The sequence below is a fragment of the Salvelinus fontinalis genome, chromosome 17 (assembly GCF_029448725.1).
Source record: "Salvelinus fontinalis isolate EN_2023a chromosome 17, ASM2944872v1, whole genome shotgun sequence".
NCBI lineage: Eukaryota > Metazoa > Chordata > Actinopteri > Salmoniformes > Salmonidae > Salvelinus > Salvelinus fontinalis.
Window position 1 is genome coordinate 12515345 of NC_074681.1, and position 23932 is coordinate 12539276.

Consider the following 23932-nt stretch of genomic DNA (forward strand, 5'->3'; position numbering starts at 1 on the left):
TCTGGCAGCTCCTGACTGGCTGGCGGCTCTGGCAGCTCCTGACTGGCTGGCGGCTCTGGCAGCTCCTGACTGGCTGGCGGCTCTGGCAGCTCCTGACTGGCTGGCGGCTCTGGCAGCTCCTGACTGGCTGGCGGCTCTGGCAGCTCCTGACTGGCTGGCGGCTCTGGCAGCTCCTGACTGGCTGGCGGCTCTGGCAGCTCCTGACTGGCTGGCGGCTCTGGCAGCTCCTGACTGGCTGGCGGCTTTGGCAGCTCCTGACTGGCTGGCGGCTCCTGACTGGCTGGCGGCTCCTGACTGGCTGGCGGCTCTGGCGGCTCCTGACTGACGGACGGCTCTAGCGGCTCCTGACTGACGGACGGCTCTAATGGCTCGTGGCAGACGGATGACTAAGATGGCGCTAGGCAGACGGATGGCTCAGGCGGCGCTAGGCAGACGGATGGCTCAGACGGCGCTGGGCAGACGGATGGCTCAGACGGCGCTGGGCAGATGAGCAGTGCAGGCGGCGTTGAGCAGACGAGCAGTGCAGGCAGTACAGACGGCACTGGGCAGGCAGGCAGCTCAGACGGCGCTGAACAGACGAGCAGTGCAGGCGGCGTTGGGCAGACGGACGACTCTGACTCGCTGAGGCGCACAGTAGGCCTGGTGCGTGGTGCCGCAACTGGTGGTACCGGACTGGAGACACGCACCTCAAGGCTAGTGCGGGGAGCAGGAACAGGGCACACTGGACTCTCGATGCGCACTATAGGCCTGGTGCGTGGTACCGGAACTGGAGGTACCGGGCTGAGGGCACGCACCTCAGGGCGAGTGCGGGGAGAAGGAACAGTGCGTACAGGGCTCTGGAGACGCACAGGAGGCTTGATGCGTGGTGCCGAAACTGGAGGCACTGAGCTTGAGACACGCACCACAGGGAGAGTGCGTGGAGGAGGAACAGGGCTCTGGAGATGCACTGGAAGCCTGGTGCGTGGTGTAGGCACTGGTGGTACTGAGCTGGGGCGGGAAGGTGGCGCCGGATATACCGGACCGTGCAAGCGTACTGGCTCCTTTGAGCACTGAGCCTGCCCAACCTTACCTGGTTGCATGCTCCCCGTAGCCCGTCCAGTGCGGGGAGGTGGAATAACCCGCACTGGGCTGTGTTGGCGAACCGGGGACACCATGCGTAAGGCTGGTGCCATGTACACCGGCCCGAGGAGACGTACTGGAGGCCAGATATGTTGAGCCGGCTTCATGGCACTTGGCTCAATGCTCACTCTAGCCCGGCTAGTGCGGGGAGGTGGAATAACCCGCACCGGGCTATGAACACGTACAGGAGACACCATGTGCTCTACTGCGTAACACGGTGTCTGCCCATACTCTCGCTCTCCACGGTAAGCCCGGGAAGTTGGCGCAGGTCTCCTACCTGACTTCGCCACACTACCCTTTAGCCCCCCCCCTCCCCCCAAGAAATTTTTGGGTTGTACTTGCGGGCTTCCAGCCTTGCTTCCGTGCTGCCTCCTCATATCGTCGCCTCTCCGCTTTAGATGCCTCCAGCTCCGCCTTGGGGCGGCGACACTCCTCTGGCTCTGCCCAGGGTCCTTCTCCGTCCAGAATCTCTTCCTATGTCTATTCCTCCTTGACCCACTGCTGCTGTCGCTGCTGTCCGTTAACCCGCTGCTTGATCCGGGTTTGGTGGGTGATTCTGTAACGTTCGTCTGGTGGTGTATGAACGGACCAAGGCGCAGCGGGTGATGAATACATACTGACTTTATTACAAACAGACGAAACACTGACAAAACACTAGAACAAACTACAAAACAATAAACGAAGGCAACAGACCTGAAACAAACGAACTTACATATAGACGAAGGACGCAAGAACAGGAACAGACTACCTTAAACGAACGGACAAACGAAACAGTCCCATGTGGAATACACTGACACAGGAACAATCACCCACAAACAAACAGTGAGAACAACCTACCTTAATATGACTCTCAATCAGAGGAAATGAAAACCACCTGCCTCTAATTGAGAGCCATACCAGGCAACCCATTAACCCAACATAGAAAACACATAACATAGACTACCCACCCAAACTCACGCCCTGACCAATTAAACACATAACAAACAACAGAAAACAGGTCAGGAACGTGACACTGTGCAATGCATTATTTATGAAATGTTTCATGGCAGTTCAGGAATACTATTTGAAACGTTTGTGCCAATGCAAACATTGCCAAGGAAACCCAAGAAATGCATAGAACAGAATGTATTTACATTTTTTATTTCAAATCAAGTACATTAGATCTTGGGACACACTTCAATTATTAAATACACACAATAAGAATTCCTTTGCCTATTCAGTTACAGAAAACAAATAAAATGTGTATGATAAAGCTTTGCTAAAAACAAGTTATTTTGGCATTGTTCATTCTCAGCTAGTGTTACTTAAATTAAACAAAACAAACAAAAAGAACAAACCTAAGTAACAAAGAATAGATGGCTCAAAATCTATTTAACACTAGAATATGAAAACATAGCACCTTGTACCAGTCAAAATGTTTAAGTTTTTTGGGGGACTGGTTTGTAGTGGATAAGAAGGGATGATATTGAATGGGGAGCCTCAATGATGGAATTAAATAATAATTAAACATAAATGAAAAGGGTATAGAACATTTCCCCTCCCCAACTGATTATTTTGGACTGGGGAGGCAGACAGTACAGAACGAAACACTTTGATCAGATTAATTCTGTCATCAGGTGAAAGTGATTTGACTACTTTGATGTCCAATATCAGTCTGTTGTAGTTAATGTTACACAGGACTCATCAACAATATTAGAATACAATTCCCACTGTATACTTGGTGCCAAAACATGACACTCCTGCCAAAAGAAATACTGTACATTATGTGCTGCTAAAATACAAAGTAAAATTAGCTCTGACGGTTTCAATGGCTTCTAATAAGAACTAAAGCTAACCCTAAGGCACTGCTCAAAATAAAGCAAAATAATAAAATAAAAAAAGATAGGGAGAGGCAGTGCAATCTAGCTACGGAAACTGGTAAGACTCATGAACTACCATGTCTCCCCTAAAACTCATTACATCAGTAAAACAAAATGGAACACCAACAGCAAAACCATATGTGGCATTGACTAGGCCTATAATGTTACTTAAAACATTGACAGACATTTCCCACTAATTGGTGAACTTTTTCTGACCAGAGGTAACAACAACCAGGTCTGTGATAGGCCCACGTTATGGATGATAACAATCCTACATATGGTTATTCAATACACAGTGAGAGAGGCCATTCAGGATGGGAGTTCCACTCACTGTTCCTTTGAGACCTCGGCTTGATCTAAAATTTAGTTTGATGCAGGTCAATCAATATAAATTTTTTTTTCAATCAGTGCAAAACTTTTGAGTCAACGTTAGCTTAGCATAGTTAGGTTGATGTCTACATCCACACCACTTCAAAACACAAATGAACAAAACGAAATGAAGGGAAAAAGTTGTCAAACACATATACTCTCTAAAGTCTTACAATAGTGGTCCTGTTTGGCTCAGTTGGTAGAGCATGGTGCTTGCAATGCTAGGGTTGTGGGTTTGATTCCCACCACGGGACCAGAACAAAAATGTATGCACTTGCAACTAAGTCGCTCTGGATAAGAGCAGCTGTTAAATGACTAAAATGTTGTGGAGGATACAGAGATATACATATAGGTGTGGCCTAGGTTATTGTATCAGTGGGACATAGATACAGTAGCAGTAATGGAGCTTTTGTGTACTGTTTCAATAAGCCGTTCTGGCTACAGTACCAATGATACATCATGCCACTTATTTCTAGGGATGATGGCTGGTTTACATTCAGCATTTACATGCAGACAAGTTCGCTCTCCTTTGAGTTGTACTGTACTGATGAAACCAGCAAGGGGTGCTGAACCACACATGAAGGATTGTTTCATTTCAAAGTTGCATATTCAAATATGTTTTGTCAAAGGCAATTCAACAAAAAGATTCCAAAAATCTGTTTTGTTCAATGTTGTATGAGACATACATTAAGGAAAACAAGTTAGATTTACATGGGGCGCCTTCAAGATTTCTGTTAAGACATTCAGTTATTAACATTAGATCCCAGTCATATTTGGTATGAATGTATTTACTATAAAGATAATTTTTCAACAATAAATACTAAATGAAATATATTAAAAACCTGTCCAGTTTCCAGATTTGACATATGACATATAATTAATTACAATATGAGTGAAATAGTTGTTTTCCTTTGACATTTTTTGAATGAAGTATGTAAAATTCTTTTTAAAAAAGAATGCTATTCTGTGTTGGAATGGTGTGGGCATACCCCAACAACAGAATGGTGTGGGCGTACCCCAACAACAGAATGGTGTGGGCGTACCCCAACAACAGAATGGTGTGGGCGTACCCCAACAACAGAATGGTGTGGGCGTACCCCAACAACAGAATGGTGTGGGCGTACCCCAACAACAGAATGGTGTGGGCGTACCCCAACAACAGAATGGTGTGGGCGTACCCCAACAACAGAATGGTGTGGGCATACCCCAACAACAGAATGGTGTGGGTGTATAACGGTCATTAAAAATATTAATGTCAGTATACCGCTGATTGGCCAGCTCACATCATCCTCTATAACCCTCAATCTCAACTCTGGATTTCAAAGTTAGTTCCACTGCATTTTTTCATTGCACCCTCTAATCAGGGACTAATTTAGACCGGGGACACCAAGTGAGTGCAATTAACTATCAGGTAGAACAGAAAACCAGCAGGTTTAACCCTCAAGATCTGATTGCTGTAATTGCAAAATAATAATAAAGTTCACTTGTGTGTACATAGGGGAAAGTGTTTAGTAAACAAAATGTTGAGCAGTACATGCAAAATTAATGTATACAACAACACTTCTTGATTTACTGTACATAATATGCAACCCTCCATTGCTTATTCTCATACCTACCCACAACAATGTAGTTACTGCCTCTGCAAATATGTAATCTTGATGTATGTACCTTTGTCAAGTATAACACCCCTGTTGCCAGTGGAGACTGTACATGGAAGATACGTTGATACAAAATAATCAAGTTATTATATGTTGAATCCTGTCTTAGAGTCACCCCGGATTTTAAAGAAAGAGAATAATATTAGGCCCATTTAAATCAGACAGCAGCTTTTAATGAGATTTTATCCAGTTTACAATTGTGGTTAATTAATCTAGCCCATCTGTAGGCTTTTGTCAGCTTTTCTTGTGGGGTCCTATCTGTAGTAGCAGTAGTATAGTTGCAGCCTGCTTCATGTCACTGTTTTCAGTACTTTTCATCTTCCCCAAGGATTAAAACTGCCCCAAGGACTAAAAACAACTAAACTTAAATATTCATATAGAATTAAGACGCTAAAGTGTATTTACAAATGTCAAGCAAAAAGTAAGGGCCAAATACACCAATGTAGAATTTTGCACTTAACTTTCCTCATATAGTGAAAATGGTCAGGCAGCTACTATGATACACCTTCACTCCATAGTCTCTTCAGCACCAGGAAAGACACCATTTCCACCATGAGAAAGTGAACCCAAACCCATATTGTAAACCTCCCAAATGCACAAATCAAACTTATATATATATATATATTAAAAAAACATGAATACACAACAAAAGTGTGACAAGTTTTGCTGCGTACCATGCTCAAGCCTGTCCTGCAAGTGTCCTAGCTGTGCATGCCACTCTTTCCCAGAGTCCCAAAGCGCGCGCACACACACACACACACACACACACACACACACACACACACACACACACACACACACACACACACACACACACACACACACACACACACCTCTATGAGCGATGTAAATACATTCTATAACAAAACAATGACATGGAGAAAGGGACGGAAGACATACAGTTGGTTTCCCTGACGACAACACCTCCTGATGTGATAGGAGGAGAGGCATGGAGACAGTGGTTATCCAATGAGTTCCCCAGCTGCCTGTGCTGTGTGACGTCATAAAGGTCCTATCTATCCTATACTCCAAAAAGATCATCTAAGGCCACAATGTTCATCCAGAAAGGAAAGTGTAAACACTGCAAAAGAAGAGAAAAGACAGTCAGCCACACATCCCTTGTGGGATATATATATATTTTTAAAGGTCCATAATGTAATTGTGTATGACCCGACTGTTTTCAGATAGACATTTTAGTCATAGAAAGCAAGTCTAATAAGCAGTAGATCCATTATATGTGCAATATTTCTGTTTCCCCTCCACAAGTTAAATGTTTGCTTCTTTTTACTTTCAGTTTTGTACATCAGCTTCAAACTGCTGAAAAATATTTTTGGTTATAAAGCTATTTCATATTTTTGGTTATAAAGCTATTTCATATTTTTGGTTATAAAGCTATTTCACATTTTTGGTTATAAAGCTATTTCATATTTTTGGTTATAAAGCTATTTCACATTTTTGGTTATAAAGCTATTTCATATTTTTGGTTATAAAGCTATTTCACAGTGGTTTAGATGGTACAACAATTCTCTTAATTTGCTTGATGTGACAAACTGAAATCTGGCGAACATTTTATAATTTTAGAAAACAGGAAAGGGCAGGGCTATTTCTACATATTGCACATTTAAGAAAAGCAAAAAGAGTAGTACTAGATAAAAGATCATTTTCGGACAATATTAGCCTATAGATTATGGAGGAGTGTCCGTGTGTAGGAAATAGAAATGTGATGGAACAAACCCATTTATTTAAGGCACTTCAATAGCTACTCCTAGAGTCCTGCTTAGGAGTCGACCCGCTGTTGAGGATTTCCTCTTCCTCTGCATCCCCCTCCTCTTCCTCCGTCCAGCCTCCCAGACGCAGCGGGGTGGGCATATTAGACAGGCTGACTGCTGTGTGGACGCTGTGAGTCTGAGAACCTGATTGCGTAGATAGAGGGTCGGAGCATAGACAGTTGGTCAACTGGATGTCATAAGCTAAAAACGATCAACTACCAAACACGCTCCATCTGTCGTTAGACAAGATTTTACGTAAGTAAAAACAGATGAATGACTGTTTCGTACCAGCGTTGCTGCTTAGCTCTCTCATTGGCACTGGGTTCTGCCACTGGCCGAATGTCCTCTGGTGGGGGAGCGAGTTCTGTTGGTGGACCTAGGGACAGAGTGGAACACACGTCACACACTCGGTGTGTGTGTGTGTGCGTGTAGAAAAGTAAATGAAAAAAAGGACCCTGAGGCCAACTCTTCGAGGTTACCTACCTCATGCATGTAAATAGCATGGAGACTCATCTCAGCCGAGGCAAACTCTGAAAGCAATGTAGTGCTCTTCATTCGAGAATCACTGGCTGACATGCTGAGGAAATAAAAACAAGCTATTAACAGCAAGTCTAAAAACAAACATCCAAGTACATTGTTATTAATCACTTAATTCACAGACTATCAACTAACCTCATATTCAATCAATAATGCGCCTTCGACAAGCGGGTACTGTATCAAATCAATCAACACTTTTGCGTTATGGATGAACCTAGACAACAGTGTTGTGTTTGCAGAGTGTGTGTTTGCAGAGTGTGTGTTTGCAGAGCATGGTGTCGGTCTACCTACCTGTCGATGATGGTGCGGTCACTGCAGTACATGGTGCTGTCGGGGTAGGTGGAAGGCAGATGGATATGCGAGTGGGAGCGGCTGGCGTGGGGGAGCTGAGAGTGGGAGCTGGATAGCGAGGCCAGGACGCTGGCGGCGGCAGAGGCAGCCGTGCTGGGAGGAACGAAGCGGCGGTCTCGGCCTGGTAGGCCTGACGCGGTCAGCACAGGGTGGGCCAGGACACTTGCCAATAGGTTGTCAGGCTGGACAGGAAAACATAACCCAGAGGTCAGTATACAAGAAAATTGTCAAGATATAACTCAACATACTGTAATCCAATAACAAACCTTAGACAAATTGCAATACATTGACATCATTGTTGGATGAAACAGTTGAATGACTAGCAGAGTCGTGTTGCCGTTATAGTGTTGAGGCAAATATCTACCTGTGTAATAACTGTGACTGACAATGAATTAGCTGGATGGGGGATGTGGGTGTAGTGGGGAGTTACTGTAGTTACTAACTTCATTGCCGGACCCGTTGGAGAGCAGTGAGGAGCAGAGCGGGGCCTCAGAGAGCAGCAGCTGGGTAGGGGGTCCTCCCTGGGCGTCCTGGTGCACCTTCTCCTTCAGATGGCTGATGAACACTGAGCTCTCCTGGGGGGGCTGCCAACGGGGGTTCTTGATGGTGAAGTGCATCAGGGACAGCTCAGTCTTGCCGTTCTCAGCCTGCTGGTACACAGACGCCTCCGTCTGGCCCTCAGACATCCACTGAAACAGACAACGTGTGCAAATTACTCACTGGAACAATGCAATATTGAAAAAAATGAACTATGCGGCCTCCCGAGTGGTGCAGCGGTCTAAGCCTTTGTATCGCAGTGTTGGGGTGTCGCTACAGCCTGAGGCTCCATCCCAGGTTGTGTCACAACCGGCCGTGATCGGGAGTCCCATAGGACGGCGCACAACTGGCCCAGCATCGTCCGGGTTAGAGGAGGGTTTGGCCGGGGTGCTTTACTTGGCTCATTGCGCTCTAGTGACTCCTTGTGCGGGCCGGGCACCTGCAGATTTACTTCAGTCGTCAGTTGAAAGGTGTTTCCTCTGACACATTGGTGTAGCTGGCTTCCGGGTTAAGCGAGCGGGTGTTAAGAAGCGCAGCTTGGCGGGTCATGTTTTGAAGGAAGCATAACTTGACCTTCGCCTCTCCTGAGACCGTTGGGGAGTTGCAGTGAAGAGACAAGATAGTAATTGGATGGCAATTGGATATCACGAAATGATGGAGAAAAAGGGGGTAAATAACAAAAATATATATAAAATAACTATGCATAAGTGACTAATATCAGCAGAGGACGCATTCACATTAATTGCTGATGCAATAATCACTGACCTAAAAACAGCAGTGAGAGTCTTCATTTCAACAAAGTAATGACAATACTTTCCATATCAAAGTCCCTTTCCCATACCCTAAATTACAGGCACTAACCAGAGGGTTTCCATGACGACGGATGTCCATCTGTGCGAAGGAGCAGATGTCTCCGACCCCAACTACCTCCACAGTGAAGTTCCTGAAGAAGTCAATGATCTCCAGGGACTTGTTCCTCAGGAGGAAGATGAGAATGAAGGGCGTGACAATGGGGCTAATCAGCTCCTCCAGGATAAACAGCTAAACAGACAGACAGACACAAAGACAGACAATACTGGATGAGGATTTGGCAGTATTCAGACTTGAGATCTGCACCCTTAACTTGAATTTTCACATAGCCTATGTCATTCACTGATTGTTAATGAGAGAGTTGCGAGTAAAGTTAAGCACTTTGATCTCAAGTCTGAATACTTTCCATTGTGTACCCCAAACAAATGGTTAAAGTGGCATAAGATGAATTAGTTCCTGTGTGGGAAGTGACATACAGTTTTATGGTGAGGTCATATGAATTGGAGTGTACAAGAATAACTTAATACAATTACAGCACTTGTTTAGGCACTGAGCAAATCTTGAGCAAACCCTTACATGTCTGTTACAAGTAGGGCTGTAGCGGTCACGAAATTTCGTCAGCCGGTGATTGTCAAGCAAATAACTGTTGGTCTCACGGTAATTGACCATTAATTAACAAACATATTTAGCATCTCCTGGCTTCCACACCATTTCAAAAAGTATAATAAATGCATGTAATAGTCTACACCTTCACAATAAATCTATTATTTATTTTAGACAGGTCTAAAGAAGCATGATATGACGAAAATAAAGTATATTTCAGAAGAAAAGAATAGCATACTCTGAGTTGTCCTTATGTTAGGTCCTGATGTGGCTATGCCAAATGGCTATGGGCTACACTAGTTAATTTAGCAGACAAGATTTGCGTATAATTCCGTGGCATTATTTTATAGTATTTTATAGTATGAAGAATACAATGGAACATAATATAAATATTGTCTCCAAACAATTTGAGGGAGTGCACACGTGGTTATTCTGTGATGAGCGGTTAACAAAGAAATAGGTATTCCTATATGCTTCATTTAGAGTTATTAATGTAACTTTAGTTGTTCTACAAACACTGGGCAATATGTTTTTACTTTTAATACATTGTAAGTTTGCATGATGAGACGCTAATGATGATTTGAAAAAACTTGCTGGAAAGGCACAAGCTGTGCTTTGTTTTTTGCACAGGATGTACACACTCCAATCGTCTCTCATTCACATTTTGACAAGCATCCTCTTTGTGACGATAATGAACCCTAAACAAATTCATGTTTTTTGTGACGCGGAGTGCTGCATTGTGCCTTTCTACCCGAGTGTGCTGCGCAATCCGCGCAATCCGTCTCTCACTCGCATTGCCCTCCGTCACATGATTGGTTCTTTCTCACAGAATTTCAGCATGCTTATTGGGAAGGACACTCAACAAGCACTTACACAAATGACTGATGTTTGGCTGAGAGAAATTGACGATAAACTGATTTTGGGGGCTGTCTTGTTAGACTTCAGTGCAGCTTTTGACGTTATTGATCATAGTCTGCTGCTGGAAAAACTTGTGTTATGGCTTTACACCCCCTGCTATAATGGGGATAAAGAGTTACTTGTCTAACAGAACACAGAGGGTGTTCTTTAATGGAAGCCTTTCAAATATAATCCAGTTAGAATCAGGAATTCCCCAGGGTAGCTGTTTAGGTCCCTTACTTTTTTCAATTGTTACTAACGACATGCCACTGACTTTGAGTAAAGCCAGAGTTTCTATGTATGCGGATGACTCAATGCTATACACGTCAGCTACTACAGCGACTGAAATGACTGCAACGCTCAACAAAGAGCTGCACTTAGTTTCAGAGTGGGTGGCAAGGAATAAGTTAGCCCTAAATATTTCTAAAACTAAAAGCATTGTATTTGGAACAAAATACTCACTAAACCCTAAACCTCAACTAAATCTTGTAATAAATAATGTGGAAATTGAGCAAGTTGAGATGACTAAACTGCGTGGAGTAACACTAGAATGTAAACTGTCAAGGTCAAAACATATTGATGCAGTAGTAGCTAAGACGGGGTAGTAGTAGTAGCTAAGAAGTCTGTCTATAATAAAGCGATGCTCTGCCTTCTTAACAACACTATCAACAAGGCAGGTCCTACAGGCCCTAGCTTTGTCGCACCTTGACTACTGTTCAGTTGTGTGGTCAGGTGCCACAAAAAAGGACATTGCAATTGGCTCAGAACAGGGCAGCACGGCTGACCCTTGGATGTACACAGAGTGCTAATATTAATAACATGCATGTCAATCTCTCCTGTCCGAAAGTGGGGGAAAGATTGACTTCATCACTACTTGTATTTATGAGAGGTATTGACATGCCCTGAGCTGTCTGTCTAAACTACAGGCACACAGCTCGGACACCCATGCATACCCCACAAGACATGCCACAAGAGGTCTCTTCACAGACCCCAAGTGCAGAACAGACTATGGGAGGCACACAGTACTACATAGAGCCATGACTACATGGAACTCTATTCCACATCAAGTAACTGACGCAAGCAGTAAAATTTGATTAAAAAAATGGATTAAAAAAACATCTTATGGAACAGCGGGGACTGTGAAACAACACAAACATAGGCACAGACACATGCATACACACACTACATACACATGGATTTAGTACTATAGATATGTGGTAGTGATGGAGTAGGGGCCTGAGGGCATACAGTGTGATGTGAAATCTGAGAATGTATTGTAATGTTTTAAAATTGTATTAACTGCCTTAATTTTGCTGGACCCCAGGAAGAGTAGCTGCTGCTTTGGCAGCAGCTAATGGGGATCCATAATACATACAAATGTGATTAATTTAAAAAAGTTATTTGGCCACTTTAGTTGTGATACAAACCTTATTAAAACATATCGGCCTATGGGCTAGGGTACATGAGATGTGCGACTATGATTCAAAAAGTTGCAAAAAAAACAAACATTGTTTCTGATGCTGGGCATCATTAACAAGTGATATTATATATTTCACAAGTGATAGGCTAATATTGTCACCCATCAGACTATTCTTCATTTAATCTTGTCTTTACATACCCCACCGGTCATTTTAGAACACCTACTCATTCAAGGGTTTTTCTTTATTTTTACTATTTTCTACCTTGTAGAATAATAGTGAAGACATCAAAACTATTAAATAACACATATGGAAACATGTAGTAACCAAAAAAGTGTTAAACAAATCAAAATATATTATATATTTGATATTCTTCAAAGTTGCCACCCTTTTCCTTGATGACAGCTTTGCACACGCTTGGCATTCTCTCAACCAGCTTCATGAGGTAGTCACCTGGAATGCATTTCAATTAACAGGTGTTCCTTGTTAAAAGTTAATTTGTGGAATTTCATTCCTTCTTAATGTGTTTGAGCCAATCAGTTGTGTTGTGACAAACAAGGTAGGGGGGGTATATTGGTAAAAGACCAAGTCCATATTATGGCAAGAACAGCTCAAATATGCAAAGAGAAACCACAGTCCAACATTACTTTTAGACATGAAGGTCAATAGGGAAAATTTCTTGAATTTTTAAAGTTTCCTCAAGTGCAGTCGCAAAAACCATCAAGCGCTATGATGAAACTGGCTCTCATGAGGACCGCCACAGGAATGGAAGACCCAGAGTTACCTCTGCTGCAGAGGATAAGTTCATTAGAGTTACCAGCCTCAGAAATTGCCGCCCAATAAATGGTTCACAGAGTACAAGTAACAGCTCCCGAGTGGCACAGCGGTCTAAGGCACTGCATCTCAGTGCTAGAGGCGTCACTACAGACACCCTGGTTCGAATCCAGGCTGTATCACAACCAGCCGTGATTGGGAGTCCCATATGGCGGAGCACAATTGGCCCAGCGTCGTCTGGGTTTGGCCGGTGTAGGCCGTCATTATAAATAAGAATTTGTTCTTAACTGGACTTGCCTAGTTAAATAAAGGTTAAATAAAAATCTCAACATCAACTAGACTGTGTGAATCAGGCCTTCATGGTCAAATTCCTGCAAAGAAACCAATACTAAAGGACACCAATAATAAAAAGAGACTTGCTTGGGCCAAGAAACACGAGCAGACCGGTGGAAATATTTCCATTGCTCTAATGTCCAAATTTGAGAATTTTGGTTCCAACCACCGTGTCTTTGAGAGACGCAGAGTAGATGAACGGACGATCTCTGCATGTATATTTCCCACTGTAAAGCATGGAGGAGGTGTTACGGTGTGGTGGTGCTTTGCTGGTGACACTGTCTGATTTATTTAGCATTCAAGGCAGTTAACCAGCATTCTGCAGTGATACACCATCCCATCTGGTTTGGGCTATCATTTGGAAAAACTATCATTTGTTTTTCAACAGGACCATGGCCCAACACACCTCCAGGCTGTGTAAAGGCTATTTTACCAAGAATGAGAATGATGGAGTGCTGCATCAGATGACCTGGCCTCCACAATCCCCCAACCTCAACCAAATTGAAATGGTTAGGGATGAGTGGGACTGCAGAGTGAAGGAAAAGCAGCCAACATGTGCTCAGCATATGTGGGAACACCTTGAAGATTGTTGGAAAAGCATTCCAGGTGAAGCTGGTTGAGAGAATGCCAAGAGTGTGCGAAGCTGTCAAAGGCAAAAGGTGGCTAGAAGAACCTCAAATATATTTTGATTTGTTTAACACTTTTTTGATTACTACATGATTCCATGTGTTATTTCATAGTTTTGATGTCTTCACAATTATTCTACAATATAGCAAATAGTAAAAAGAATAACCCTTGAATGAGTGGGTGTCTAAAACGTTTGACCAGTAGTGTATACTAAATAATATATATGTGTGACATTTCTTTTGATTTAGAATAGACCATTATCATGCACCTGTATCGAAACAGGGGCAGCGGGAAAAAAGACATGTCATCTATGCACTTAAATAGCGAATGGAGGACGCTTTTTCCATTGGTTCATTTTCATGCCAGCCAGGTAGGCTATACTCCAGTTGTAAAGAGAAGCAATGAGCTTAATTAATATTAGGAAAGTTGAGAAATAAATATATTAAGCTTAGCCTATAGAAAGCTAATAGGATCCTCCTATTTTTATTAGCTGCCATCACTGTTTTCTTCCACAATTACATAGCCTATAGAAATGTTGCGCAACATGAGCTCTCATGAAGTGTTTGATTAGATTTTTGATTACATTTGCATTGATGTCAGAGTGACAGTTACCAAGTTTGGTAGGCTACTAATGACCAGCAGCAGAATCAGAGCTTGGAGAAGCCTAATTACCATGACTAAACGGTCATGTGGAATTTGACTGCCTTCATGACTCATGACCGCCAGTGTGGCGGTAATACGGCCACCGCAACAGCCCTAGTTACAAGAGCATTTCAATTTCAGATCGTATGTCATAAAATCATACACTGACCAGCTGAATCCAGGTGAAACCTATGATTCCTTATAGATGTCATTTGTTAAATCCACTTCAAATCAGTGTATATGAAGGGTAGGAGACAGGTTTAAAGAAGGATTTTTAAGCATTGAGACAATTGAGACATGGATTGTCTATTAGTGCCATTCAGAAGGTGAATGGGTAAGACAAAAGATTTAAGTGCCTTTGAACGGTGTATGGTAGTAGGTGCCAGGTATCTGTTTGTGTCAAGAACTGCAACGCTGCTGGGTTTTTCACGCTCAACAGTTTCCTGTGTGAATCAAATATGGTCCACCACCCAAAGGACATCCAGCCAACTTGACAATTGTGGGAAGCATTGGAGTCAACATGGGCTAGCATCCCTGTGGAATGCTTTCGACATCTTGTAGTCCATGCCTCGACGAATTGAGGATGTTCTGAGGGCAAAAAGGGTGTAACTCAATATTAGGAAGGTGTTCCTAATGTTTTGTACACTCTGAATAGTTCAGTAGTTCCATTCTATCTAAGCTGCAGCCAATGAGCAGTCTCTATTTACTATCTGGCCCTTCTCACCCACCGCTTTGTACTGGAACAGCTGTGCCACCTCGTCCCGGGTCTCGCTCTTGTTGGCGTTGCCCCTCCAGTGGTCTGGCATGTAGTGGATGTGAGCCAGCACACACTGCAGCAGCTGCTCCGGGCACCACACCATGTGTTCGTCTGGGATGAAGGACCTAGGAGGAGGGCATATTCACAGACATCATCTCTCTATTTAACACAACATATTATATGGATTATGGACAGACTGGTATGTCTGGGGGTTTAACATAGGCTGAAATGTTCTCTAACAAAGACGTTCCCTTCTGCTCCCTCGCTCATTACTGTCTGTTAGAACTGGTGGGGTGACAACAATATGGTGGAATCTAGGTGGAACTGTTGCATACCAACTCTGCAATGGGAAGAGGTAAGGAACGACTTTTTCAAATGATACACAGCCACAAATCACTGCAAGATCATTCCGAGAGGTAACCATTCCCCCTGTCCCGTGGCTTACCTGGTGATGGTGATAACCACTCCCAGCACGGTGATGGCGGTCAGGATGTGCTGCACGGTCAAGACATCCTCATCATACACAGTCAGTGCGATGAGCACGGCCAGCACCGAGCCCGAGAAGAACGCCACGTTCTTGGCCAGCACGGTGAGGAGCGGCGAGGTGAACGAGTTCATGTACTTGGAGATGGGCTTGTAGCCGCGGCCTAGCCTGCCGTGCAGCTCGTGGTCCAGCTCATTGAAGTGGCGCAGGTAGAGGCGGCCGAACATAGACCAGCGGCGTGCTCCCAGACTCCCTGGCTCCCTCCTGATGACCTCGGTGTAGCTGAAGAAGGCGTAGAGCACCTGCCACACCAGGATGAAGGGGCAGAGGAGCAGGTTGGCCACGCCTAGTAGAAGAATGACCCGGCTCAGCTGCTGGGCCAGCTCTAGACGGTTCCCTGCTCGCTTGTACTTGGGGTGCAGGTTCCATTTGTTCTGGAACAGCGACCCCGGACCCCAGAAGAGAATCAGCTCAAAGTTGTACTTGAGGCCCTGGGTGAGGAACACCAGGTTTCCCAGAAGGGGGAGCTGAAGCTGTACAGGTAACAGGGACTTGTTGACCATGGCTACCATGTAGTTCTTGAAGCGCAGGATGCGGTGGTAGATGTCCAGCTCAGTTAGCTCCTTCTTGTGGATGCACATCTGCTGCTCCCGCTGCAGGCTGATCAGACGGTCCTGCACCTCCTGCCATGTGAAGTTACACAGCTCATCCTAGAAAGGGGAGAGGTCAAAGGTGTTCAGACTTTGTACCCTGATATGAGGGACACCTACTTACAGGTAAGCTGGGTGGGTATAACAAACATTTTTCTTTATATCTTTTGAAACCAATGGATTCCAAGGAAACTGACAACTACAGTAAGCTAAAACGGTCTGAAAACAAAATCGGCATACCACTGTTTCATGAGACTCTAGGATCAAAAGTAAAATACAATTATCCCTTAATGTGTTATTCCTGGTCACTGAAACCTGTATGTCAATCCCTTATATTCAGTGGACATAACAAAATGCCTTACCATGCTGATCTTCAGTGCTTTGATGTAGAACTGGCGTATCTCCCAGTAGCTGAGGATGTTGCAGAAGACCTTGATCATCCGGTAGACCCAGAAGATGGTCGCCATGATGAGCAGGAAGATGATCCAACTGTTCTCCTGGATCCTGGGGAAAAGAAGGGATGAAATAATTCATATTTGTAGTCTCTGTTTGACATTAGAGGTTAATTTCAATGAATGGAAAATGCATGTGTATAGAGGTTATAAAACATTAGGAACACCTTCCTAATATTGAGTTGTACCCCCTTTGCCGTCAGAACAGTCTCAATTCGTCAGGGCATGGACTCTACAAGGTGTTGAAAGCATCCCACAGGGATGCTGGCCCATGTTGACTCCAATGCTTCTCGCAGTTGTGTCAAGTTGGCTGGATGTCCTTTGGGTGATGGACCATTCCTGATACACAAGGGAAACTGTTGAGCGTGAAAAACCCAGCAGCGTTGCAGTTCTTGACACAGTCAAACAGGTGCACCTGGCACCTACTACTATACCCCTTTGGATGATGATGCAGGCCATGCATAGAAGGTCAAAATTATTTATTTGCATCATTGATGTATGACCATAACTAACTATCTACAAATTAGAGTAAAGAAGCCTTATAAATCTGTTAGTTTAAGACTCCTCACAGGTGACATGAGCCAACCTTATGTTGTAATGTATGTTGTTGGGCCTGAGAGGTATCTTAGGTAAATTAACTCCTGTTTATGGTTTGTGGCATGGTTATGTCCGACTAACGTTGTCTCTCCTGCGTATCAGAGAGCTGCTGAGAATCAGCTGGTAAACGTTTAAGTATCCCATGTCTTTTCAAAACACAGAACAAGTCACACACAGGTTATGATCTAGCTCAGTAGTTCCTAAACTCCTATTTTTTATATTTTTTAAAGGAACTTAGTTCACTTTTCAACTTACTCTTTAAAGTTTAAAATAGTAGAATGCACAAGGTGCAATTTAAAAATTGGGTAGTGCATCATTAGTGGGGAGGGGGGGTGGGGTGTTCCCTTATGCTGGAAGTTTGGGAACCCCTGATCTAGGTAACCACCCTGGTAAACATATTCAGGAGAATGAACAATGAACATACATTCAGGAGTTTAATTTGGAAATAAAAAAACTAAAACAAACAACGTGACAAAGTTAGGCTACTTCCGGATTTGTGTGACATCTTTTTCATTTCCAGACCAATTCAAAATGGTAAAATAGAGAGGAGTTAGGGGGAGGATGGGAGAGCAGGCAAAGTCTGTGGTTTTAAGTGATGGGACATGCTGTTCCTCGATTAGAATTCCTAGCAGTGGTGTGTCATCATCTTCCGTCTAAACACCCATTCAGTCATGGAGTGCTCTTAGAGAAGGGATTCGGGGGGGGGTCAGCCTAAGATTGTGTTTGTGTGCAGAACCAGATTAATGATATGAAAACAAGAAAGCTTGTTTATCCATCTTGGAAAGAAATGTGGCTGTGGTGGGGGTGGAGGGGACTGGGTCTAGCAGCAGAGCTTAGGTGTGTCATGGGGTCCACAGACTGCCTGCCCAGACCTCAAGAGTGACTCCTTTCAGCTACTCAGTGAGCTGTCCCTGTGTGAGACTTACCATGTAGGGGCTATCCATTACATTGTTTTCCCTGGTATTACTCTGAACACAGTGCACTGATACACAAATAACCTGCTTCAAGAACCTGTCATCAACTACAGGCTGACGGTGTTGCAACTTGCCTCGTGTTTCCAAGTGTTTTAGGCCGAGGCTATGCGGATTATTTAGTATTTTGAAATAAACTATTCAAATGTAGTTGCAGGGAACTTAATTTATATTTCAGATTTGTCTTTGACAGAGAAGTCATGACTACCAAAGCCTTTGCTCGGTAGGTCTAACTAACTAAGCTCTTCAACACAAGGGTTCACCTAGTTCACAGCACACAAGGCTAACTAAAACAACTTTGGATAAAATTTTATTAAAACACCAGCCCTACCTCAGTCCATTGAACACAATTAGACTTACATGCCAATAGCACTCCAAATTAATTAAATTAATGTCAACTTCCAATTAGATAATAGGAAATGACAATGATAAGACTTCACCACTCAAAGAGCTCATATCGTAATTAGCATCTCTGATAAACAAGAAAATGATTTCTTCATCATAATGTTCTGAGTGGAAGTATAACCCACAGGCAATGTGAAAGTAGGCCAGAGCTCTGCGCTCCACAGTGTATCTCTATGAATGTGAGCATGTCTTACAGTAAAACCTCATCTGACACAACCCAATAAGCAAACATTAGCCTCAGAATTACTGGTCATCATTACATTTTGCTGGAAATTCCCTTTTTAGGCCTGATGAAGTTCTGCAGGCTCTGAGATGTATACCCTGGTATAATTCTGTCTAGTCACAAGAGGATAAAATAACTAATGTCATGAAGAAGGATTTACATTCTGGCACTGGCAGTGATTTTTAAAACATTAACACGTAGTGTGTGTGTGTGCATCTATCAGTTACACATACATGTCAGTAAATACACATAACAAGTAGGTCACATGGGGGAGAGGCGTTGTAGTGGTAAGACAAGGGGTACGTCAGAAGTCAAGCACTCAGATTTGTTTCTGAGGGATCATGTACAAAAACAATAAACCTGAACTGGCAACAAGGACAACTACTTCTACCTCAACTACACATTCTTATAGCCATCCATGCATCTACCAATCCATCTATTAAGCCAATGCTGATTGACCTACCTCTCAGTGCACTGCTGGCTTGGTAGGATGGCATCAGGCAGAGAGACCTTGTTCCTGTCCAGGGGGTTCTGGCCAGGTCCTGTGTGATTCACTGCCCGGTTGGCAAACAGTATATCATACTCCACACAGTTGAAGAGGAATGTTGTGAAAGTGACCACAAACAGGAACTGACTGCAATAAGGAGTTTGAGATGTTGGGGTTATACATTAGCTGATATAAACTTTGAATATTGTCTTAAAAGTTGAAACAATCTTACATTAACATGAGGTTTGTAAATAAATGGATATACTTACAAAAGTTCAAAGAACTCTGATAACATCATACAAGCAAAGCCATTTTTCTGATGAAACTGATAGATGTGGAAATTTGAGTTAAGGAAAACGGAGTCAAGTGTTTTTTTTGTCATAGCCTACAAAACAACCACTCTTGAAGTAATCGTTGATGGCTAATCAAATAACAACCATGATGTAGTTTTTTTTAAGTAGACTTAATACATCCATTACAGAGAAACAAAACCACAACAAAGCAACGTAAAGTGAACCAGTATGGCATCAATATCATTAAAGTACAGAGGACGTTCTGGAAGGACACACATAATTGAAAGTCGTTCTCCTGAGGCAAGTCTCTTATTTACATGGTCCCGTGTGGCTCAGTTGGTAGAGCATGGCGCTTGCAACGCCAGGGTTGTGGGTTCATTCCCCACTGGGGGACCAGGATGAATATGTATGAACTTTCCAATTTGTAAGTCGCTCTGGATAAGAGCGTCTGCTAAATGACTTAAATGTAATGTAAATGTAAATTTAAAATCACTGTGCATCACGAGTTGCATTTATTTACAGCCACATCGTACTGTCAGAATCATATTAATGTCAAAGTGGTGTTTAAAATTGCTCCTTTCTAAATGAGATTGTTAGGTGATAATAATGATAACAGACATGATAAAGCTGCAATTTTAAACATTATACTGAAAGTAATGCTTATTTCCAAAACAATAAGCTACACAGTACCAGTCAAAAGTTTGGATACACCTACTCATTCAAGGGTTTTTCTTTATTTTAACTTTTTTTTCTACATTGTAGAATAATAGTGAAGACATCAAAACTATGACATAACATATATGGAATCATGTAGTAACCAAAAATATCTAAATATATTTTATATTTAAGATTCTTCAAAGTACTCTTTGACTTGATGACAGCTTTGCACAGTCTTGCCATTCTCTCAACCAGCTTCATGAAGTAGTCACCTGGAATGCGTATCAATTAACAGGTGTGCCTTGTTAAAAGTTACTTTATGGAATTTCTTTCCTTCTTAATGCGTTTGAGCCAATCAGTTGTATTGTGACAAGGTAGGGGTGGTATACAGAAGATAGCCCTATTTGGTAAAAGACCAAGTCCATATTATGGCAAGAACAGCTCAAATAAGCAAAGAGAAACGACAGTCCATCATTACTTTAACCTCTCTGGGATATGTGCACTTGGCCAATAGCCAGGGGAAATGTAGAGCGCCAAATTCAAAAAAATTATATAAAATCAAACTTTCATTAAATCACACATGTAAGATACCAAATTAAAGCTACACTCGTTGTGAATCCAGCCAACATGTCATATTTCAAAAAGGCTTTTCGGCGAAAGCATAAGATGCTATTATCTGATGATAGCACAACAGTAAACAAATAGAGTGTAGCATATTTCAACCCTGCAGGCGCAACACAAAACGCAGAAATAAAATATAAATCATGCCTTACCTTTGACGAGCTTCTTTTGTTGGCACTCCAATATGTCCCATAAACATCACAAATGGTCTTTTTGTTCGAATAATTCCATCCATATATATCCAAATTGTCAATTTATTTGGTGCGTTTGATCCAGAAAAAAACAGCTTCCAATTTGTGCAACGTCACTACAAAATATCTCAAAAATTACCTCTAAACTTTGCCAAAACATTTCAAACTACTTTTGTAGTACAACTTTAGGTATTTTTAAACGTTAATAATCGATCAAATTGAAGACGGGTCTATCTGTTTTCAATACAGGAGGACAACAAACTAACACTACTTTTCTAGTCTTGCGCAACTCTCAAACAGTACACATAACGTTACACTGATTCCAGATGGCCGTACTTCTTCATTGCACAAAGGAATAACCTCAACCTATTTCCAAAGACTGGTGACATCCAGTGGAAGCGGTAGGAACTGCAAACAGGTTGATTAGAAATCTAGCATCCCAATGAAACTTCATTGAACAGACATTGACCTAAAAAAAAAAAAATCTGAATGGTTAGTCCTCGGGGTTTTGCCTGCTACATAAGTTCTGTTATACTCACAGACATGATTCAAACAGTTTTAGAAACTTCAGAGTGTTTTCTATCCAAATTTACTAATAATATGCATATCTTAGATTCTGGGGATGAGTAGAAGGAAGTTGAAATTGGGCACGCTATTTATTCAAAAGTGAAAATGCTCCCCCCTATCCTAGAGAAGTTAAGACATGAAGGTATGTCAATACGTAAAATGTCAAGAACTTTGAAAGTTTCTCAAGTGCAGTTACTAAAATCATCAAGCGCTGTGAAACTGGCTCTCATGAGGACCGCGACAGGAAAGGAACACCAAGCGTTACCTCTAATGCGGAAGATAAGTTCATTAGAGTTACCAGCCTCAGAAATTGCAGCCCAAATAAATGCTTGACAAAGTTCAAGTAACAGACACATCTCAACATCAACTGTTCAGAGGAGACTGCATGAATCAGGCCTTCATGGTCAAATTGCTGTGAAGAAACCACTACTAAAGGACACCAATAATAAGAAGAGACATGCTTCGGCCAAGAAACACAAGCAATGGACATTAGACCGTTGGAAATCTGTCCTTTGGTCTGATGAGTCCAAATTTGAGAATTTTGGTTCCAACCGCCATGTCTTTGTGAGATGCAGACTAAGTGAACGGACGATCGCCACATGTGTGGTTACCACCGTGAAGCATGGAGGAGGAGGTGTGATGGTGCTTTGTTGGTGACACTGTCTGTAACTTATTTAGAATTCAAGGCACACGTAACCAGCATGGCTACCACAGCATTCTGCAGCGATACACCATCCCATCTGGTTTACACTTAGTAGGACTATCATTTGTATTTCAACAGGACAATGACCCAACACATCTCAACGCTGTGTAAGAGCTATTTGACCAAGAAGGAGAGTGATGCAGTGCTGCTGTAACCGATGTGAAATGGCTAGCTAGTTAGTGGGGTGTGCGCTAATAGCATTTCAATCGGTGACGTCACTCGCTCTGAGACCTTGAAGCAGTTGTTCCCCTTGCTCTGTAAGGGCCACGGCTTTTGTGGAGTGATGGGTAACGATGCTTTGTGGGAGGCAGTTGTTGATGTGTGCAGAGGGTCCCTGGTTTGAGCCCAGGTAGGGGCGAGGAGAGGGACGGAAGCAAAACTGTTACATTGATGCTGTTGACCCGGATCACTGGTTGCTGCGGAAAAGGAGGAAGTCAAAGGGGGGATGAGTGTAACTGATGTGAAATGGCTAGCTAGTTAGCGGGGTGCGTGCTAATAGCGTTTCAATTGGTGATGTCACTTGCTCTGAGACCTTGAAGTAGTTGTTCCCCTTTCTCTGCAAGGGCCGCGGCTTTTGTGGAGCGATGGGTAACGATGCTTCGAGGGTGACTGTTGTCGATGTGTGCAGAGGGTCCCTGATTCGAGACCAGGTAGGAGCAAGGAGCGGGACAGAAGCTAAACAGTTACACTGCATCAAATGACCTGGCCTCCACAATCACCTGACCTCAACCCAACTGAGATGGTTTGGGATGAGTTGGACCGCAGAGTGAAGGAAAAGCAGCCAACAAGTATGTGGGAACTCCTTCAAGACCGGAAAAGCATTCCAGGTGAAGAAAAGCATTCCAGGTGAAGCAGGCTGAGAGATTACCAAGAGTGTGCAAAGCTGTCATCAAGGTGGCTACTTTGAGGAATCTAAAATATATTTTGATTTGCTTATAGCACTTTTTTGGTTACTACAGTATTCCATGTGTCATTTCATAGTTTTGATCTCTTCACTATTATTCTACAATGTAAAAAGTAATAATAATAAAGAAAAACCCTTGAATGAGTAGGTGTCCAAACTTTTGACTGGTACTGTATATTGCCAGAGAAACATGTTTATCACAAAAATGTCTTAAAAGGATATTCTTGTAAAGAAGTTGTCCAGATTCTTGATATGGTGCCATGAGTCTGCAAATTAGGGATGGGAATAAATGTAACATTGAGACTTAATGAAACCATTACTTTTGTTCATCAAAACAGCAATAACAGTAGTAATCAGGTATGATTTGAAGAAAACAACAACTTTAAGTGAATCTAGAGCCTGGGCTTATAGGAAATAGTAGTACTGTGTCATTACAAGGAATCACATTATCACACCAAATCAAATTATACAATAACATAGCCTTTATGTCTATCCCTGATAGAACAATATATATTACGTTATAATATAAACAGTACAGTACCACTCAGGCCCTCTGGCACATGCACTAATAGGTCCTCCTCCCCGGGAGGTGAGTCCTCCTCAAAGTCATCAATCCGCTGGTACTCCTGGTAAGCTTCAAAGTTCGCCATTGTCCTTCACATTCTCC

General features: G+C 42.9%; 1 protein-coding gene across 1 annotated transcript; it reads right to left on the bottom strand.

Annotated features, from left to right (window-relative positions):
* Nucleotides 1-2243: 2243 nt before the first annotated feature.
* Nucleotides 2244-23915, bottom strand: LOC129813710 (autophagy-related protein 9A-like). Its single transcript, XM_055866151.1, has 14 exons — nucleotides 23807-23915; nucleotides 23486-23531; nucleotides 19599-19661; nucleotides 19306-19476; nucleotides 16557-16698; nucleotides 15506-16254; nucleotides 15032-15185; nucleotides 9061-9240; nucleotides 8106-8351; nucleotides 7603-7844; nucleotides 7258-7351; nucleotides 7063-7150; nucleotides 6740-6918; nucleotides 2244-6086 (listed from the first exon to the last, which is right to left on the bottom strand). The coding sequence occupies exons 1-13, from the start codon at nucleotides 23913-23915 to the stop codon at nucleotides 6758-6760; spliced, it is 2445 nt and encodes an 814-aa protein (XP_055722126.1). The 3' UTR covers nucleotides 2244-6086; nucleotides 6740-6757.
* Nucleotides 23916-23932: the final 17 nt, after the last annotated feature.